This window comes from Bufo bufo, chromosome 6, assembly GCF_905171765.1.
Source record: "Bufo bufo chromosome 6, aBufBuf1.1, whole genome shotgun sequence".
In the NCBI taxonomy this organism is placed as follows: domain Eukaryota; kingdom Metazoa; phylum Chordata; class Amphibia; order Anura; family Bufonidae; genus Bufo; species Bufo bufo.
This window is the reverse complement of record NC_053394.1, coordinates 240,245,915-240,267,481: the sequence shown is the minus strand read 5'-3', so window position 1 is coordinate 240,267,481 and position 21,567 is coordinate 240,245,915. Positions and strand designations below refer to the sequence as shown.

Sequence of the window (21,567 nt, the reverse complement as noted above, 5' to 3'; positions counted from 1 at the left end):
TACCTTTCGAGAAGAGCCCAAGTTAGCTGTTCCTAACATCTCCGAAGGAGCCCAGCAGCACCCATTCCGAAGGGGCCCAGCATCCGAAAGTCCCCTCCTAGCTCCCCTGACATCAGAGGACCCGAGGTGAGCGCCTGTACACCTGGCGTGAGCGCCTGTACTCCTGGCGTAGAGGCCCCCCAGGTCTTCCATCCCTGTACTGGCATCAGCCTCAGAACTTTTCTGAATCAACTAAAGCATTCATATCTATGGCAAAGGTATATTGGGGACAAGCTATAGGAGATCTGGCAGACCCTATATACGGCAATGTGTGCAAAATCTAAGGGATAGAATCACTATAAGGTATGGTGCCAAATGTCACATCTTAGGCCATGCACCTTGGTGGGCTAGGCACAGTGGATATTTCTAAACCAGGATGCGTTAAAAAAGCAACCAATTGCACTAGGGCTGGCGCAGGCTACAGCTATAACTCACGCCAGTTTCTGCCACAAGTTATAGTAAATCCAGCAGGCCAAGCTAAGTCCTGCTCCCTCATGTGAAGCCCTGCCACTTTAGAAAAGTAGTGAAGCTTAAAAAGACAAACTGTGGTGTACATACGCCATGCCACATGTAACGTCTTTTAAACCACAATAGTGGCGTAAAGAGCTTTCTAAATGTCGCTCACTGTATTTGTGATGCACTTCAATTCATGTCTGTGAAAGTAAATGTATGGGATGCTGGCAGACATTCTTCAAAGAGCTGAACACTCAAAGGAGCAAATGGATTAGTGAAGCCACTAAAACACAACCAAATTGCTTTAACCCCTAAGTGACCACCCATAGGTGTTTTTACGGCGGTCACTAAGACCTTGGGCTTCAGCGCCGCCTTTTTACGGCAGCACTTCAACCCAAGCTAGAACTATAAAAAAAAAAAGCACAGTAGCTCCCTGCTTGCAGCTACAGGAGGTAGCTGAGGTCTGGGGGCAGTGATCAGAGACCGTGACAAGCAGTCTCTGATCACCGTGATACAGTATCACGGTGATCACAGAAAATGCAGCAGAGCCGCCGGCAGTAAACTTTCTCCCTCCTCTCATGTAAGAGAGGAGGGAGAAAGTCTCTGGAGGCGAGGATTGGGTTCCCCAGCTTCCCCATAAGGGAAAGCTGGGTCCCGATCCTCACCACACCCCCAGTACCTTAACAAAGATGGCGGTCCCTAATCATGTGGTCTCCATGATAAACCTATCCTGGAGATCACATCCATTATATTTACTAATATTTACTAACACAGCCAGGACTATTAGGGGCGGTCAGAGGCCACCTGTCCCTGGCGGTCAGAGGCCACCTGTCCCTGTCCATCTGTTAGTCACTCAGAGGGCATCTGTTAGGGTCCGTCCATAATTGTCGGTCAGTGGAAGCACCGCTACTGACGCTAGTGAACATTTGCTTTTAATTTTTAGGGTGGGAGATATATACATTTTTTTTTTTACTTTCTAAGCTTATTAGTAAAAGAAAAATGGCTCAGATTATTCAGTGCAGAGCAGGCATATGACTTCCTATGCTCTGAAAACGACACAGCTTCAAAGACGGAAATATTTTCTGATAGTGGGGACTCTAGCTCCACTTCCATCCCCAGACCCTATAGCCCTATGGTGGTAGAAGTCGCTACCTTCTCATTCTCCACCCAACGGTCTCATCCCTTCTACTAGGTGGGTTCCTGCTTCATCATTTCCCCCCAAAGTACCCCAATTTTTATCTACTCCCCAAATTAATGTGGACGTCACCAATTTTGCCCCTTATGATTTTTTTCATTTATTTGTGGACGATAAAGTCCTGGAATTAATTGTGCATCAGACTAATCTGTACGTCACACAGTTTGCTGTACAAAAGCTCACGACTATTTATACAAGACGGTGGACCCTCACAAGTGTCCCTGAAATTAAAAATTTGGGGGGGCTTATCCTGGACATGGGCATTGTAAAAAAAAAGCCATCTGTCCGATCCTATTGGGCTACGAGTACTGTCCACTCAACCCCTATGTTTGCAGCAGTTATGTCCCAAAACCGCTATGAAGCCCTAATGCAGTTTATGTATTTTTCAGATAATTCTTAAGTCCCCCCAAAACTGACCGAGACTACAACCACCTAAATAAATTGTGACCCCTTATTTCCCTCCTTAAGGATTTATTCTTAAAATTATATACCCATGATAAAAATCTGTCCGTTGATGAATCAATTTTTAGTTTTAAAGGCCACCTTTCCTTCCGTTGGTTTATTCCCTCCAAGCGTGCCAGATATGGGGTAAAATTATATAAGGTGTGCGAGAGCACAACCGGCTACACCTGCGGTCTGTCTGTATATGAGGGCAAAGACTCAACTTAACCCCCCAGGCTGCCCCAAAAATATTGTTACATCGGGAAAAATTGTGTGGGATCTATTGGCGCCATTCCTACACAAAGGGTACCACATGTACACTGATAATTTTTATACCAGCATACCCTCCATGCTGCAAACACAGGGGCTTGTGGGACAGTCCGTAAAAATAGAGTGGGATACCCACAACTGCTGGTGTCCAAGCGTTTGGAAAGGGGAACATCCTTCGCCCTTGCAAGTGACCAGCTGCTTGCAGTGAAGTAGGACAGGAAGGATGTCTACATGCTCACCACCATGCATGCAGACACCACAGTTGCAGTTAGGGAGAGGGGGCTACTGCTGACAAACCGGTCTGCGTGACAGATTATTATAAATTTATGGGAGGTGTAGACCTCTCGGACCAGGCGCTTCAACCCTACCTGGTGAAGCGAAAAAACAGGGCCTGGTATAAAAAGGTAGCAATCTACCACATTCAGATTGCTACCTATAATAGTTTTGTTTTAATTAAAAAGGCCCAAGGAACCCTCAACTTCCTCGAGTTTCAGGAGAAGGTGGTTTAGAGTCTCCTGTTTGAGTCCCCTGCACCTGGGCAAGCCTTTTTAATCTGAGGATGTTCGAAGGCTTTCAGAACGCCACTTCCCTCACCCCATCCCTGCCACTGCCAGCAAGACATATCCTCTGAAACAATGCCGGGTGTGTAGCAAACATGGAAGGAGGAGAGACACCCGATTTTACTGCCCCAGTTGCCCATCACAACCAGCCTCAGCAATTACCCCTGTTTGAGATACTGTACGGTTGCGAATTATTAATTTTATTTAATACCAAGAAGTGTGGGTGGGGGTCTTTTTATTCTCATTTTATGTTGAGTTTGGGGGCTTTCCAGAGAGGGAGGGATCCATTTGGGATGGGTTTTGGAGCTATTTATTTTTTCCAGACATTGGAACACATTTTATCTTTTCAGATTTTTCTTAATTTTCATTATTTTATTTTTTTATGACTATGTCCTGCCACACAAAGCTGTTAATTCCATTCACATTACTGTATCATGATATTTATATATATTTTTTATTTGTAGGATCTCTAATGATTAAGTTGTTCCTCACCAGTGCACTAAGGGCTTTAAGAATTTCTTTTTTATGGATCCCTTACACCTCTTACATCTTTTACACCCCACAACACGTCTAGAAATCCTGACATAATTTTGGGAATTAGTGATCCATTACTACAGATGGTTCTGGACACTGTCCTTTTATATATTGTGTAGGTGACTGTTTGATTCTGTGCATAGCAGTTTTTACCTTGCCGGGCAGGGGCCTGTTATGGTGCACCGCGTCACTTAGCACGTTCGTCTCTCATATAGGGATTGATGGGGCTAAAGAGACGTTGTACGACCAGTCGCTGTCCTTGAGTGCCAGCTTGTCATTACAGCCTTATCAGTGTTCTTGTATCTTGTGAACAAACTGGAATTTGCAACATAGTTGGAGACATTTTGCTCCGTTTTCTTGGACATGTTGCCTTTCACTAGAGTTCAGGTTTTTTTCTGCGATAAGTAATTATATGTCAGACCAGAAAGCTGCTCACAACAGCATCAGAATGACAGAAATGCAGGACAACTGCTTTGTTGGCGAGACATAATCATATGTACAGGCAAATGCCGGTTTAGAAATCTGCCTCCCTTATAAGTGCACAGCTTCACTTCTCGTCTGTACACTCCACAAAGATTAGAATGTGGCAGTAACAGGGTTACCCATCTAAAAATATTTTTCTCCAATTTACTGTGAAATTTTTATTAATAATTTGAATAAAACCATATATACTCATTATTTCATCCTATAATAATGTTGCACTCTCACTACACCACTAGTTGCATGCTTTAAGGGATCTAGTTTTTAAAATGGAGTAAAAGGGTTTTCTATCATTTTGCAGCTCAACGGCATTACAAGTGTGCAATGGGGCCTAAAACATTTTCAAGTAAATTTTGTGTTCTGAAAACCACTCTGTTTGGGCCTTGTCATTTGTCAAGACACAAGATTAGGGCCACAATGGGGTATTTCTGAAGACAGGAGAAATGGGGTTTACTTCATTTTCATATGCTTTGTAGAAAAAAAAAAAACTTTAAAATTGACACCTTCCGAGCATTAATTTCTTAAACTAGGGGGTCAAAAAACTCATTACACCCATAGATGATTACGTTAAGGGGTCTAGTTTTCAAAATTGGGCCACTTTTGAGGGGGGAGGGGATTATATTATGACACAAGTCTCCGCAAACTTGTTGCAGGAAAATATATGCGCTTCAAAAATTTTAAAATTAATGTAAATTCTCCTAAATTTAAAAAAAAAAAAAAAAAAAACTGAAGTGCAGCCAAAATAAAGTAAAGATGTGGAAATATATTTCTGATAAAAATATTGAATAGTATTTATGTACCGTATTTTCCGGCGTATAAGACGACCCCCAACTTTTCCATTTAAAATAAAGGTTTTGGGCTATACTCGTCGTATAAGACTACCCCTGAATGCCCAGCCCCCCTGTCTTCAAGACGATCTTCTCCAGTCCAGGTAACTGACTGGGATCTGTGAATGACACTGCTATAGGGGGGGAAATCTATGGATGACACTATATAGCATCTTATGCTATATGCGTCATCCACAGATCCCCCCTAAACAGTGTCATCCACAGTTCTCCCCCCCCCCCCCCCCAGTGTCATCCACAGTTCTCCCCCCCCCCCAGTGTCATCCACAGATTCCCCCCCCCCCAGTGTCATCCACAGATTCCCCCCAACAAACAGTGTCATCCACAGATCAACCCCCCCCCCCCAACCCCAACAGTGTCATCCACAGTTCTCCCCCCCCCCCCCAAACAGTGCCATCCACAGTTCTCCCCCCCCCCCCAGTGTCATCCACAGTTCTCCCCCCCCCCCCAGTGTCATCCACAGATTCCCCCCCCCCAGTGTCATCCACAGATTCCCCCCAACAAACAGTGTCATCCACAGATCAACCCCCCCCCCCAACCCCAACAGTGTCATCCACAGTTCTCCCCCCCCCCAAACAGTGCCATCCACAGTTCTCCCCCCCCCCCCCAAACAGTGCCATCCACAGTTCTCCCCCCCCCCAAACAGTGCCATCCACAGTTCTCCCCCCCCCCCCCAAACAGTGCCATCCACAGTTCCCCCCCCCCCCCCAAACAGTGCCATCCACAGTTCTCCCCCCCCCCCAAACAGTGCCATCCACAGTTCTCCCCCCCCCCCCAAACAGTGCCATCCACAGGTCTCCCCCCCCCCCCAAACAGTGCCATCCACAGTTCTCCCCCCCCCCCAAACAGTGCCATCCACAGTTCTCCCCCCCCCCCCAGTGTCATCCACAGTTCTCCCCCCCCCCCCCCCCAGTGTCATCCACAGATTCCCCCCCCCCAGTGTCATCCACAGATTCCCCCCCCCAGTGTCATCCACAGATTCCCCCCAACAAACAGTGTCATCCACAGATCAACCCCCCCCCCCAACCCCAACAGTGTCATCCACAGTTCTCCCCCCCCCCCCAAACAGTGTCATCCACAGTTCTCCCCCCCCCCCAAACAGTGCCATCCACAGTTCTCTCCCCCCCCCCCCCAAACAGTGCCATCCACAGTTCTCCCCCCCCCCAAACAGTGCCATCCACAGTTCTCCCCCCCCCCCCAAACAGTGCCATCCACAGTTCTCCCCCCCCCCCAAACAGTGCCATCCACAGTTCTCCCCCCCCCCCAAACAGTGCCATCCACAGTTCTCCCCCCCCCAAACAGTGCCATCCACAGATCTCCCCCCCCCAAACAGTGCCATCCACAGCTCCCCCCCCCCCCCAAACAGTGCCATCCACAGTTCTCCCCCCCCCCCCCCAAACAGTGCCATCCACAGTTCTCCCCCCCCCCAAACAGTGCCATCCACAGTTCTCCCCCCCCCCCCAAACAGTGCCATCCACAGTTCCCCCCCCCCCCCAAACAGTGCCATCCACAGATCAACCCCCCCCAACAAACAGTGTCATCCACAGATCAACCCCCCCCAAACAGTGACATCCACAGTTCTCCCCCCCCCAAACAGTGTCAGCCACAGTTCCCCCCCCCCCCCCAAACAGTGTCATCCACAGTTCTCCCCCCCCCCCCAAACAGTGCCATCCACAGTTCTCCCCCCCCCCCAAACAGTGCCATCCACAGTTCTCTTCCCCCCCCCCCCAAACAGTGCCATCCACAGATCTCTTCCCCCCCCCCCCCCAACAGTGCCATCCAGATCTCCCCCCCCCCCCACTCGCCGCCTAGTGGGAGGAGCAGGCACGTGACATCAGTGAGTGAGCGCCGCCCGCACTGCCTGCTGTTACAGAAGCTGAGAGTAAGGTATCCTAGTAAAGAGATGAGCGATGATTAAAGTTACGGATTACAGTTTATAAATGTACTCCTGTGAGCGGCGTGGCCCTGTATATTCTAACCCCCAGGCGTTCCCATGGTGATGGGGACGCTTGCCTGGGGGTTAGAATATACCATCGGATTTTAGTTTTCACGATCTCACTGAGATCGTGAAAACTCAGATCCGATGGTATATTCTAACCCCCAGGCAAGCGTCCCCATCACCATGGGAACGCCTGGGGGTTAGAATATACCATCGGATCTGAGTATACCCGGCGTACAAGACAACCCCCGACTTTTGAAAATAATTTCTAGTGTTCGAAAGTCATCTTATTCGCAGGAAAATACGGTATGTATGTGAAATATTGCCGTTGAAAATAGGAAAATATGCAAATTTTTACAAATATTCATTACGTTTTTTAATAAAGATCCGCATATTTTATCGGTTAAATTTTACCACCTCAGTAAAGTACAATATGTGATGAAAAAACTGTCAGAATTACTTTGATGTGCAAAACCTTTACAAAGTTATTCTCTGCTAAAGTGACATGTCAATATAAACTCACCGGACTTTCCTGACAGAGGCAGCCCAAAAGCAAAGCTGTGTAAGAGGCAACAATGCAGTCTTCCATGTGCTTGCCGGCATGCTGGAGGGCTGCAAAGAAAACATCAATATTAAAGTAAATATTAGTAATGACAATGCAAGTTAACAACACTGCTTGATTTCCATTGCAATCTTGTCCCCACTGAAAGCATTTGGACAATACAACAAATGTCAAATATAATGGAGTCGGTAGGTTGCTTAAAAAAAAATATATATATTATATATATATATATATATATATATAAAAATCATGAAACTCATGAAAACATTCTCAGTGTTGATGAAATGATGGTGTTTCCACAGCATAAGGCTCCATTCACACGTCCGCAAAATGTGTCCGCATCCTTTCCGCAATTTTGCGGAAAGGGTGCGGACCCATTCATTCTCTATGGGGACGGAATGTGCTGTCCGCATCCACATTTGCGGATCCGCACTTCCGCATCCGTGCTTCCGCACTTCGGCATATTCTATTATGTTGGCAATGTGCGGTCCGCAAAATGCGGACCGCACATTGCCGCTTTCCGTGTTTTGCGGATCCGTGACTGTGTATTCGCAAAACACATTGCGGACGTGTGAATGGAGCCTTAAGGAAGTAAAACTTTAGCCAACGTCAGTAAGTCTCCACTTTCCACAACATGTGGGTTTATAAGCCCCTTTTCTACAAATTTCTTAGTACACCACTGCACCTTCATATCACTGGAAAAATTACCTTTATTAAGGTCAAGTTCTTCCTCCTCCTCTTCCTTCTTTGGAGGTTCCTCTGAGTTTGGGCTCTTTTCCGCTGAGACCCACTGGATCTCTCCGCTGGTTTCCTTCCATTCACCACTCTTGTCCTGCTGCGCTGTGGGGACTTCTTTGATCAGCTCATCTGTTTGACTTTCCGCTAACAGGGCAGCTTTCTCCCGCTCCAGGAAAAGCTTAAGCAAGGAAGTTTTGGATTTATTTTACTGAAGATTTTCATAGTTATGTCAGAAATAAATGCAGAAACATTCAACTGACACCTCTCCATCCCAAAAACACAAAGCTAATGACCGTTCACACGCTTTATTTCAATAGTATACCCCTCATATGTAGTACTGGGGCTAATTGTTTTTGTTTTCACTCTTAGAACCATATTTTAGGTCCAAAATTCTGGCATTTTATAATTTTTTAGCAGATGGGATATACCAACTACCTGCATAGAAATTGCATGATCAACTGACAGGTTAGGAACTTACTATACACCGTTTGTCAATGAGTTCAATGTATAAAAACAGCACACATTAATGGATGTCACCAAAAATGTTATCTGCCAGTTAAAATCGAATAGTACATCTACTTTTTTCTAAACTGTGTTTATTTTCGGACTACATATTTTTGCAATCTATTTCCTGAACGTGATTATGGGGGCTGCCATCTTGCTGGAGATTTCTCCATTAAAGGGGTTGTCCGAGTTCAGAGCTGAAGCCGGACATAAGCTTCCCTTCACACATTTAGCCTGTATCAGTGGAGCATCACAGTATTTCTTGCTCCAATGCCGCCCCCCTTCCCCCCTCGTGCCCAGCGCCACACAGGACAAGGGCTTTTTATCTACTAACGGTGATGTACTGGTGTTCTCATGGGTGTTCTCACTGTTGCCAGTGACGTCACCGGGATCACTGCTAGGCAGAAGTCTCTGCCTAGCATAGTGAAAAAAATATATATATATAAATTCAGGTACATCACCGGCAGTAAACAAACAGCCCTTGCCCTAACGCTATGCAGCGCAGGGCAAGAGAGCATCAGAGCAAGAAATGCTCAGATGCTCCACTGATACAGGCTAAATGTTTGAAGGGGAGCTTATGTCCAAGTTCAGCTCTGAACTGACAACCCCTTTAAAAAAATTGCTCAAAGGCAGCCGCATGGTCCATAGACAATGGACTGAAGGGGATCTCATTGACTTCTATGGTAGAGTTTTCTAGGCATGCTCTGTGACCCATGCTTGTACAAGGAAAGTATAGATAAGCTTTGATAACCACATATTCTGAAAGGAGGATCCCATCTTATCTATACACAGATATCATTACAAGCAGGATTATAATGACAGATAAGCAGGTAGTGATCTGTACAGAACAAGAAGTGGTGTTGATCGTTAGGCTTAGTGGCTCATGGGAAAACTGCAGGAAAACGGCAGGAATTTAAAAATAATTTAAAAATGTTAAAACATAAAAACGCGATTTAACCAATAGGTCATTTTCTGATGACACATTCCCTTCAAGCTACCCCTAGTGGTGGCTGTAGGCAAATTACTTTTTAAAGAGTACCTGTAACTAGAGATGAGCAAATTTCATATTTTGAAATTTGTTCACGCTTTGTTTGGTGGTAAAAGCAGAACTGCGTTATGGATTCCGCTGCCAGGGACCATAATGCAATTGTATGACCAAAAGCATAACGGAATGCCTTTAGAGGCATTCAGTTATTCATTCGGTCATAATAGAAGTCTATGGCCTGCATAACGGATCCGTCCCATTTCCATTATGCAGAAGACTCCCCTGCATAATGGAAACAGGATGGATCCGTTTGGCAGCCCATAGACTTCTATTATGACGGAATGCCTCTAAAGGCATTCTGTCATAGAATTGCGTTATGGTCCATGGTAACGGAATGCAAAACGCAATTCTGCTTTAGCAAACGAAGCGTGAATTAATTTCAAAATATGAAATTCGCTCATCTCAACCTGTAACCTATCCTGTTTTAGCAACTACTTGAACTTCCCATATAATAACTGGGAAACATCTACTCTTATGACTCTGGTGTGCTATTCGTTTATTATACCTTGCAAAAGTTATAACTGAATTACTGGCAGTTTGCAAAGTTAACATGGTCAGAAGTAAAAGGAAAATCTCTTACCTGAACCAACGCGTGCACTGCACCAATGTACCTAATTTCCACAGAGAACTCCTCTTCATCCCCACTAAATGAATCGTAGGATTGTATTGTTTGCATGTTTACAAGGCAGTGCCGATTTCTAGCGCTGTATTCCACCAAATTGATTAACAAACCTAATCCCTGCAAGGTAAAAGTAAACCGTGTAAAATTAAGCAGCCTTTTTTGGGCCTTAATGACCAAATTATTTTTTTGTTCAGTCTCGTCTTCCAAGAGCTATAACTATTTTTCCGTTTATATACCGTATGAGGCTATGTTTTTTGAGGCACAAGTTGTAGTCTTTAATAGTGCGATTTTGGAGCACACAACTTATTGATTAACTCTTTCTGGGAGGCAGATGGAAAAAAAAAAAAACTGCAAAAATGCCACTGAGTTTGTACATTATAAATTTTGCAGTGTTCATTTTTCAGCATAAAAACACAAACTATTTTCTGGGTCAGTACGATTACAGTGCTACAAAATACAGTCACGTTTTAATACTTTTGCACAATTAAAAACGAAAGTTATGTCAGGAAGTTTTTGCATCGCCGCATACCAAGACCTTCGTTCTGAGGGACGACATGTAGTTTTCATTGGTATAATCTTGGAGTACATAACACTTTTTCATCGCTTCTTATTCTTTTTTTTTTTTGCTGGCAAATAAGCAAACCGCATCAAAAATTGCATTTTTTTTAATGGTGTTCACTGTATGGGATAAATTACACGATAATTATGTAGTGCGGGTCATTACAGACGCAGCAACACCGAATACGTGGAGATTTTATTTTTGCTATTTTTCCCATGAAAAGCTTTTTCAATGGAAAAATAAGTATCTTATTTTTTTACTAAAAAACAAAAATACAACAGCAGCACGGTTAGAAAAAAAAAGCAAAAATCTGGTGCAAATCCTCAGGGAAGGTAGGCAACCATTCCACTGTACAATATTTCCAAAAAATAAGGCAGCATTCCAAACCAAAGTGAAAGGTGATGACCCAATTTATTCCCAATAATTTTTTTACTAGGAATTTTTTTTCTTAATAAAGGTTCAAGGGGTTGTCTCACGTCAGCAAATGGCATGTATCATTGTAGAGAAAGTGTCACGGACGTTCCCGTCGCAGGAGATCGGTGAGACTGGAGCATGTGGTTTGATCTGCCACGTTTTCCGTTTGGATCAAATGACGTCCGTTTCTGGTGCTTGCCACACCTTCTTTCCCCAGGTGTGGCTATTTGGGTCATTTAACCTTCTCTATTTGATGTTGTTATTGTTGTTTATCCCACTATGCTATGCAGTTTATAGCTTCAGTTTGAGTTGTGGAGTTCCTGGTGCTGCCATAGCCACTTGAAGTGTTTTCTTTTTGACGCTGAATGCATGGACATACATCGAAAAAAAAGTCCCTTTTGTCCGCAGAAAAAACACTCCTTCCTACGACTAATATGCTTAAAAGCGGATCCAGAAATAGCTCCCCCTAATTGCATGGGTTCGTTCTCAGCCATAAACCCAGGAGTATCGTCACCCAAAGTGTCATAGAAAGACGATACATTATGTGACAGTACGTCCTGAGAGTGGGGGTCCCTAGATCTCTCTCTCAGGTGTCTATAAATACGTACTGCAAGAGACATAGCGGCTTCCAGAGACTCAGGATTCTCATGAAAGGCCAAAGCGTCCTTCAGCCTCTCTAATAATCCCTGACAAAACAGACCACGGAGAGCCGGATCGTTCCATTCAGTATCCGTAGCCCACCTCCTAAACTCAGAGCAATAGATCTCAGCAGAATGCTCTCCCTGACGAAGGCCACGTAGCTTGGTCTCGGCCAGGGAGGTCCGATCCGAGTTATCATAGATGAGAACCAGAGCTTTGAAAAATTCATCCACTGACCGGAGAGGCTGCCATCCGGTCGGCAGAGAAAAAGCCCATGACAGTGTCCTCCTTTAAGCAACAAAATAACCAAACCAACTCTGAATCTCATCCACAGATGAGTGTGGACGTAGCCTAAAATACTATTTGCACGCCTCCCTAAACAAAATAAAATTATCACTTCCCCCAGAAAATCTGTCTGGGAGGGCAACTTTAGGTTCGAGACAGGCCTGGTAACCACCACTAGGACCAGCAGCCTGTGGTCTCTGGATCTGCGAGACGTTTGTGCGGAGGTCAGCTACCTCCAAAGATAGCCCCTGCAGCTGTCCGGCTAGTGCAGCAATAGGATCCATGGCTGTACTGAAACAAGCAAAAAAATAACGGTTTCGGCGGTTTATAATGTCACATTCAGGTGTGGGAGGGAAACACCACACCGAACATAGGAGGGAAAAGGGTGAGGGAATAAGGCCTGGGAACTAGGGACAGGAGATGGACACCTCCTAGTAAAACCCTAATCAAAGTTCTGACTAAGTACCAGTATGAACAGACCCCAGAGGTAGGCGAGTTCATACACAGGAATACCTAATGTCCTAACGCACCCTATAGGACCCCTGGTACTAATGTCAGGACGGACAAACAGGAGTCTTCCGTTAGGCCTTAAAGAGGTTGTCCGGTCCCAAAATCAAAATTATTTTTATGTGCTCCTAACACCATCCATAATTATGCCCCCAATACCTGTTTTTCATGTCTGAGCTTTCCTTCCTCCATGAAAGACATCACATTATCCTGGCAGATCTGTTTACTTTCTCTCCTTGTTTTGCTGAATACAAAACTTTCTCGTGCATGGCATTGGGGGACACAGCACCATGGGTATATGCTCAGCTGCCACTAGGAGGCTGACACTAGAAACAAAAAAAAGTGTTGACTCCACCCAGGTGGGCTATACCCCTCTGCCAGAGCCGAGAGAGATCAGTCTAGTTCTAGTGTCCGTAGGAGGCAGACATAACCTGCTGCTATCTTTTTTCGCAGGTCATTGAGCTAATTTATTATTTTATTTTTCTCTCTTTCTCTGCAGGTTTTGGCCTGCTGCAGGGGTGGCTCCATCGTGTTCCACTTTAGTTGCCCCCCTGCGGGCGCGTACTCCGGTACATGGCAGCCACCCAGTCCCCACTTGAAATTCCGGTAGACCCACGGCTCCCGTGTTGAGTCCGCCGAGGGGGTGGTCATTATTGCGCCTGAAGACATCGGAAGGTAAGTAGGGATCCGGATCCATTGCGGGGACCCTGTAGTCCCCCTCCCTCCTCTCCCATGGCCTCTTAGTGCCTGAGGCACTTTTACTATCTCCCCCATCCAGGGGGTCATTTTGGGGCCAGGGTACCTGCAAGGAGGCCCAACTTCTTTTCTGGGGCCGGCACTTTAAGACCGATCCCTGGAAATCGATGCGTTTCCTCATTTATGGGGGTCAATTTGACAATTCCCTTCAGCGCTGTGTCCCTCCCGCCCCGCGGCTACTTCCGGACGCCACCGCGATCGCCCGTTTCCGGCCGCACGTTCTAATTTAGGCCCCGGCTTTTCGGCCGACTAGGCCGCAGGTCACGTGGGGGGCGGAGCTTTCTCTCCTGGGAGGCGCTCGGTCTTTCCTCCAACCTTGTCTCTGCGCGGGCTTCGGCCGGTCTCAGGGGGCGTTCCTTTCTCTCTGCCGGCTCCTTCCTCTCCTGCAGTGCCTGCACCCGTTCGCCATCTTGCTGCTCTCTCCTGCGATCGGTTTTCTCCTTCTGGGACACAGCACCCTTGGGTCTGGTAGGCAGCCTTTTCGGCTGGTTTTTTCCCTTGCAGGCTCCATCCTAAGCCCTCATGTCTTCTTCTGGTCGGGACCCCACTCCCCCTGCTGCGATTTCTACTCATTATGCCTGTTCCCTGTGTAAAAGGAAGTTCCCATGTGGCCAGTCTAACTCTCTGCGCGCAGTGCCTCAACCCTAGGCCCGCCCAGGGCTCCCGGAATGGGCTGCTACCCTGTCCCAAGCCATAGGGAACCTTGCCAGCCTCTCCCAATCCCTGGCGCAGTCTCTGGACAGTCTGCCTGCCCAGATTGCAGCCGCCTCTAGCAGGGACTGCCCCGCTGGGGACGTCCATTCTCGCTCGGCCGGGTCCCACTCTTCCTCAGCTTCCTCGGACCATTCCCCGGATAAGTCTGAGACGGGCGAGATTTCTTCTTCAGCCACTTCCGCCGCTCCTGGGGACTCTTCGGATTCTGAATCAAAGCAGTGCTCGGCAATGTCTGCGGCCATACAGGATCTCATTAAAGCCGTCCGGGACGAGCTCCATGTGCAGGACGATCCTTCTTCCTCCTCCCAGGAGTCTGTGTCCTTCCGCCGTTCTAGACGTTCCACTGTGGTTTTCCCGAATCACGAGGATCTTGACACACTTCTGGCTAAGGAGTGGCGTCACCCTGATCGGCGCCTTCACCTTACCAAGGCCTCGGATGTCCCTTATCCTTTTTCTGAGGAATCAGTCAACCTCTGGACGGTTCCTCCTCAGGTGGCTCGCCTGGCGAAGGCCACAACCCTTCCCCTGGCTGACGCGGCTTCCTTATCAGATCCCGCTGACAAACGGGTCGACTCCTTGGCCAAGTCAGTGTTCGTGGCCACGGGTGCCGCTTCATGGGTGGCCAAGGCCGGCGCTATCTGGGCAAAACAGCTCATTCAAGCCTTACCTCCAGACTCGGTCCAGGGGGAACTGGCAGTGCTTGCCTCTCAGATCTACCAGGCATCCAAGTTTCTTTGCGATGCCTCTATGGCAGTGTTCCCCCAACTCCAGTCCTCAGGGCCCACCTACCGGTCATGATTTGAGAATATCCCACAGAATGAATGCCTGAGGCAAGTCCTGATGCATCAACACTAATTGTATCACCTGCTGAATACTAAGGAAATCCTAAAAACATGACCGGAAGGTGGGCCCAGAGGGCTGGAGTTGGGGAACACTGCTCTATGGAATCGGCTCGCCGCTCCGGCCGGGCAGCCGCTAACTGTGTGGTCATACGCCACACCATCTGGCTTCGTTATTGGGCGGCAGATTCTGCCTCCAAGAAGGCTATAATTTTCCTTCCCTTCCTCGGTGGGAAGCTTTTTGGGAAGCGTTTGAAGGAACTCATCTCTGTGGCCACTGGCGGTAAGAGTTCTCTTCTTCCCCAGAACCAGCCTCGCCGCCGTCGTTTTCCTGGGTCTTCCTCTCGGGCGCAGTCCTTTCGGGCCCCTCCCGCCCGAATCGACAAGAAGTCCACCAGGCCTTCCTTTAAGGCCAAGCCCTCCTGGCATGCCAAGCCAAAACCTGCTCGTCCCCAGTCCACTAAGCCAACTTCCGCATGACTCGGCTCCGGTCAAGGTGGGGGGGGGGCGCCTGCTCGCCTTTCAGAATATCTGGCAAGCAAGTGTGGAAGACGCTTGGGTTCTGGAGGTGGTTTCCTCCGGATACAAGATCAAATTTTCCGGTCTTCCGTCGGGACTGTTCTTCCTGACGTCACCCCCCAAGTCCCCCGCCAGGGAGAACGACTTTTTTCGGGCCATTCGTTCCCTTGCTCTCTAGGGGTCATCGTTCCGGAATCAGAACGCTTTCAGTGTTTCTACTCGAACCCGTTTACGGATCCCAAGAAGGACGGTTCGCTCCGCCCAATCCTGGACCTGAAGGCGCTCAATCACTTCATCCGTGTCCGGAATTTTCACATGGAATCCCTCCGGTCGGTGATCGCCTCCTTGGAGGCGGACGAGTTCCTGTAATCCGTAGACATTCAGGACGCTTATCTACACGTCCCCATTGGCCTCTCCCATCAAAAGTTACTTCCCTTCGCGGAAGGTTCTCTTCATTTTCAGTTTGTCGCCCTGCCCTTCGGCCCCGAGGGTTTTCACAAAGGTGCTAGCGCCTCTCGTGGCCCTTCTCCGTGCCAGCGGGAAGGGGGTCGCACTGGCGCCTTACCTGGACGACCTTCTGATCCAGGCTCCGTCATTGGAGGACAACCTGTCCAGCCTACGCATCACCCTCTCGGCTCTTGCTCAATTCGGGTGGCTCATCAACCACTCCCAAGTCCTCTCTCGTCCTATGCCGAAGGATGCCTTTTCTGGGCATGATCTTCGACACTCGCTTCGGGCGGGTGTTCCTTCCCCCAGAGAAAATTGCCTCTCTTCAGGCGGGGGTGACTCGTCTCCGCGACCCGTCCCCTCTGACCATCAGGATGTGTATGCGCGTCCTGGGCAGGATGGTGGCCTCCTTCGAGGCCATTCCCTATTACCAATTCCACTCCCGGGACCTTCAGTTCATCCTATCCAGGTGGGACAAGCCCCCGGCAGGCCTCGATCGCCGGACCCGTCTCCCTCCCGAGCTTTACCAGAATCTCTCCTGGTGGCTGAATCCTCGGACGGTGTCCCTGGGTCGGTCCTTCCTTCCCCCCCAGTTGGCGGGTGATCACCACGGATGCCAGCCTCTCGGGTTGGGGGGCGGTCTTCGAGTCCCTCACTGTCCAGGGTCTTTGGTCTGTTCAGGAGTCCTCCCTGCAGATCAACGTTCTCGAACTCAGGTCAATTTTCCTGGCACTGTCTCACTGGACTCCCCGTCTCCGCAGTCTCCCGATCCGGGTTCAGGCGGACAATTCCACCGCTGTGGCCTATCTGAACCACCAAGGGGGTACCAGGAGTGTGATGGCCCTACAGGAAGCCTGCCGTATCCTGCAGTGGGCGGAGAAGCACGTTCCGGTCCTCTCCGCCGTACACATTCCCGGGGTCGACAATTGGGCGGCGGACTTCCTCAGTAGTCAGCTCGTCGACCCGGGCGAATGGTCCCTCCACCCAGAAGTGTTCCTCCAACTTTGTCACCGTTGGGGAACTCCGGACGTGGATCGCGTCGCGCCTCAACCGCAGGCTCCCGTGCTATGTTGCGCGGTCCAGGGACCCTCAAGCTCTCACGGTCGACGCTCTAGTTCTGCCTTGGTCTCAGTTCGACCTTCTGTATCTTTTTCCCCCCATTTCTCTCCTTCCCTGAGTGCTCAAGCGTCTCAAGGCAGCCCGTGTTCCGGCGATCCTGGTGGCTCCGGATTGGCCTCGCAGGGCGCGGTACGCAGATCTGGTGTTTCTGCTCGCCGACGTTCCATGGTGACTTTCTCTGCGCCACGATCTCCTTTCCCAGGGCCCTCTATTCCACCCGAATTTACCTCAGCTTCGTTTGACGGCGTGGCTGCTGAGACCGCGGTCCTGAAGTCCCGCGGTCTCTCGGACTTGGTCATCCAGACGATGCTTCACGCTCGCAAGCCCCAGTCGGCCCGCATTTACTATCGGACCTGGAGAGCGTATTTTGCCTGGTGTGAATGCGGGCGTTTTCGCCCTCTCCGTCCCTAACATTCTGGCCTTCCTTCAGGCCGGTTTTGAGTAGGGTCTTCGCCTGGCTTCTCTCAGGGGGCACATTTCGGCCCTCTCTGTCCTCTTCCAGCGGCCTATGGCCTCGCGGGCCCAGGTTAGGACTTTTCTCCAGGGTGTTGCTTGCCGAGCCCCCCCCCCCCCTTTCGCTTTCCGGTGGAGCCATGGGACCTGAATCTCTTCCTCGACGCCCTTCAGTCATCGCCCTTCGAGCCCTTGGCAGAGATCTCGCTGTTTGTCTCGTTTAAGGTGGCCTTCCTCGTGGCAGTCACCTCCATCCGCTGGGTTTCCGAACTTGCGGCACTTTCTTGCCGTTCGCCTTTCCTGGTGTTCCATCAGGACAAGGTGGTGTTGCGCCCTGTTCCCTCCTTTCTCCCGAAGGTGGTCTCCTCGTTTCATATTAATGAGGAAATCGTCCTTCCTTCCTTCTGCCCTAATCCTTCTCACTCTAGGGAAAAATCCCTCCATTGCCTGGATGTGGTCCAGGCTCTTCGCCTGTATCTTCGCCTCACGGAACCCTTCCGTCGTTCTGACTCTCTTTTTGTAGTCCCGGCGGGCCCTCGTAAGGGTCTGCCTGCCTCCAAGGCCAACATTTCTCGCTGGGTCCGGTCGGCCGTGAAGGAGGCCTATGTCGCGAAGAGCCGGGCTCCCCCTTCCCGGTTGACCGCACATTCGACTAGGGCGGTTGGGGCTTCCTGGGCGGTGCGTCATCAGGCATCAGCTTCCCAGGTCTGCCGGGCCGCCACCTGGGCGTTAGTTCACACTTTTTCTAAGTTCTACCATATTCATTCCTTGGCTTTTGCTGACACCAGTCTGGGGAGCAAGGTTCTGCAAGCAGCTGTGCTTTAGATTTGCGGCATGGCGCTTTTTTCTTCCCTCCCTAGGGGACTGCTTTTGGACGTCCCATGGTGCTGTGTCCCCCAATGCCATGCACGAGAAAATTGGATTTTTTGTACTCACCGTAAAATCCTTTTCTCGTAGTAGGCATTGGGGGACACAGACCCCACCCTTCTTGAGTTTCTTCTTGTTTGAGGTCCTGGCGTTTGCCCAAGTTGGTTGTCGGGTTTCCCCAGTTGAAGACTTGTTGGCTTTCAGTTTTTCTTTTTCGGTTCAGGTGTGATGTTCCTACTGCTTTTGTACCGACTGATCTCTCTCGGCTCCAAGAGGGGTATAGCCCACCTGGGTGGAGCCAACACTTTTTTTTGTTTCTAGTGTCAGCCTCCTAGTGGCAGCTGGGAATATACCCATGGTGCTGTGTGCCCCCAATGCCAATTTTTTTGATACACAAGCCTGGCTGCACTGCAGAGTGATGAGTCACAGGCTGGCCACGCCCCCCACACAGCTCTGTCTGTCACGCTTCTGGGACAGCAGAGAAGGGCTATTATGGCAAATTACATCCTTGCACTCCCCTATGCCCAATCTGGATTGGGGGGGGGAGGGGGGAAGCTTCTATATAGACACTTTCTGCTTATACTCACACAGGACTGTAGGCATCAGCCCTCACTGCAGCACTACTGCCAGAGCTTCTGCAGCAATCTCCATAGCCATGCCCCAAGGGCGTGGCTTACACGGCTCTCCCCAGCAAGCTGGGGAAGAAGACAGAGGTCGACTCTTCCACTTGCAGGAGGTGGTGACGTCATTTGTGACGATCCGTCTCCTGCTCAAGCCAGGAAGAGAGGAGTGGAAGACAAGACGACGGACTATTCCGGAAGCAAAGAAAAGACATCTGGAGGGACCACGTGACCGGGAGGCAGATCTCAGGAATGGCTGCACTTTGGAAGGCAAGTATCTGGTAACTAATCTTTCCTCCACAGATTTGATTTTTTTTATGCAAAAAAAGATTAATCCCGGAGAACCCCTTTAATACAAATGACAGGGAAAGGCAACACACAAAATAACAAATAAAATACAAAAGGTTAAGAAAACACTTAAAGGGGTTGTCCGGGTTCAGAGCTGAACCCGGACATCCCTCCATTTTCACCCCAGCAGCCCCCATGACATGAGCATTGGAACAGGAAAACGGCTCTTATGCATCCCAGCCTAAGACCCTTTAGTGACCTCCATAAAAAGCCGTATTGTGGTCACTAAAAAAATAAAACCTCACTTAAGCTCCAGGCACCAGAATACTCATAGTGAGCATCTGTCCCTGTATTTCCTACATTCCTTAACCCCGTAAGGACTAGGCTCGTGCAGCATTTGTTTTTCCTCCATACATTCCAAGATCCATAACTTCATTTTCCATTCACATATATGCAGGCTTATTTTTTGTGGGGCAAGTTGTACTTTTTAATAGCTTACAATGATACCAACTTTACATAGCTTTTAATAGAGCATATAATCTTTTATTATGTTTATTTAACCACCTCAGCCCCTATAGCTTAAACACCCTTAAAGACCAGGCCACTTTTTACACTTCTGACCTACACTACTTTCACCGTTTATTGCTCGGTCATGCAACTTACCACCCAAATGAATTTTACCTCCTTTTCTTCTCACTAATAGAGCTTTCATTTGGTGGTATTTCATTGCTGCTGACATTTTTACTTTTTTGTTATTAATCGAAATTTAACGATTTTTTTGCAAAAAAATGACATTTTTCACTTTCAGTTGTAAAATTTTGCAAAAAAAACGAGATCCATATATAAATTTTGCTCTAAATTTATTGTTCTACATGTCTTTGATAAAAAAAAAAAATGTTTGGGTAAAAAAAAAATGGTTTGGGTAAAAGTTATAGCGTTTACAAACTATGGTACAAAAATGTGAATTTCCGCTTTTTGAAGCAGCTCTGACTTTCTGAGCACCTGTCATGTTTCCTGAGGTTCTACAATGCCCAGACAGTACAAACACCCCACAAATGACCCTATTTCGGAAAGTAGACACCCTAAGGTATTCGCTGATGGGCATAGTGAGTTCATAGAACTTTTTATTTTTTGTCACAAGTTAGCGGAAAATTATGATTTATTTTTTTTCTTACAAAGTCTCATATTCCACTAACTTGTGACAAAAAATAAAAAGTTCTATAAACTCACTATGCCCATCAGCGAATACCTTGGGGTGTCTTCTTTCCAAAATGGGGTCACTTGTGGGGTAGTTATACTGCCCTGGCATTCTAGGGGCCCAAATGTGTGGTACGGAGTTTGAAATCAAATTCTGTAAAAAATGCCCGGTGAAATCCGAAAGGTGCTCTTTGGAATGTGGGCCCCTTTGCCCACCTAGGCTTCAAAAAAGTGTCACACATGTGGTATCTCCGTATTCAGGAGAAGTTGGGGAATGTGTTTTGGGGTATCATTTTACATATACCCATGCTGGGTGAGATAAATATCCTGGTCAAATGCCAACTTTGTATAAAAAAAATGGGAAAAGTTGTCTTTTGCCAAGATATTTCTCTCACCCAGCATGGGTATATGTAAAATGACACCCCAAAACACATTGCCCAACTTCTCCAGAGTACGGCGATAGCAGATGTGTGACACTTTTTTGCAGCCTAGATGCGTAAAGGGGCCCACATTCCTTTTATGAGGGCATTTTTAGACATTTGGATCCCAGACTTCTTCTCACGCTTTAGGGCCCCTAAAATGCCAGGGCAGTATAAATACCCCACATGTGACCCCATTTTGGAAAGAAGACACCCCAAGGTATTCAATAAGGGGCATGGAGAGTTCATAGAAATTTTTTTTTTTTTGGCACAAGTTAGCGGAAATTGATTTTATTTATTTTTTTCTCACAAAGTCTCCCTTTCCGCTAACTTGGGACAAAAATTTCAATCTTTCATGGACTCAATATGCCCCTCACGGAATACCTGGGGGTGTCTTCTTTCCGAAATGGGGTCACTTGTGCGGTATTTATACTGCCCTGGCATTCTAGGGGCCCTAAAGCGTGAGAAGAAGTCTGGAATATAAATGTCTAAAAATTTTTACGCATTTGGATTCTGTGAAGGGTATGGTGAGTTCATGTGAGATTTTATTTTTTGACACAAGTTAGTGGAATATGAGACTTTGTAAGAAAAAAAAATAAAAATTTCCGCTAACTTGGGCCAAAAAAAATGTGATCACCCCCCTGTCATTGATCACCCGCCCTGTAAGGCTCCATTCAGACGTCCGTATGTGTTTTGCG

General features: G+C 48.0%; 1 protein-coding gene across 1 annotated transcript in view; it reads right to left on the bottom strand.

Annotated features, from left to right (window-relative positions):
• The window catches only part of WAPL (WAPL cohesin release factor), a 132,272-nt gene that overhangs the window by 32,960 nt on the left and 77,745 nt on the right, over positions 1-21,567 (bottom strand). Inside the window, exons 15-17 of the mRNA XM_040438857.1 lie at positions 10,186-10,344; positions 8,027-8,234; positions 7,280-7,368 (exon numbers count right to left, since the gene is read on the bottom strand). Coding sequence (XP_040294791.1) covers positions 7,280-7,368; positions 8,027-8,234; positions 10,186-10,344 — 456 coding nt within the window. The remainder of the gene's footprint in view (positions 1-7,279; positions 7,369-8,026; positions 8,235-10,185; positions 10,345-21,567) is intronic.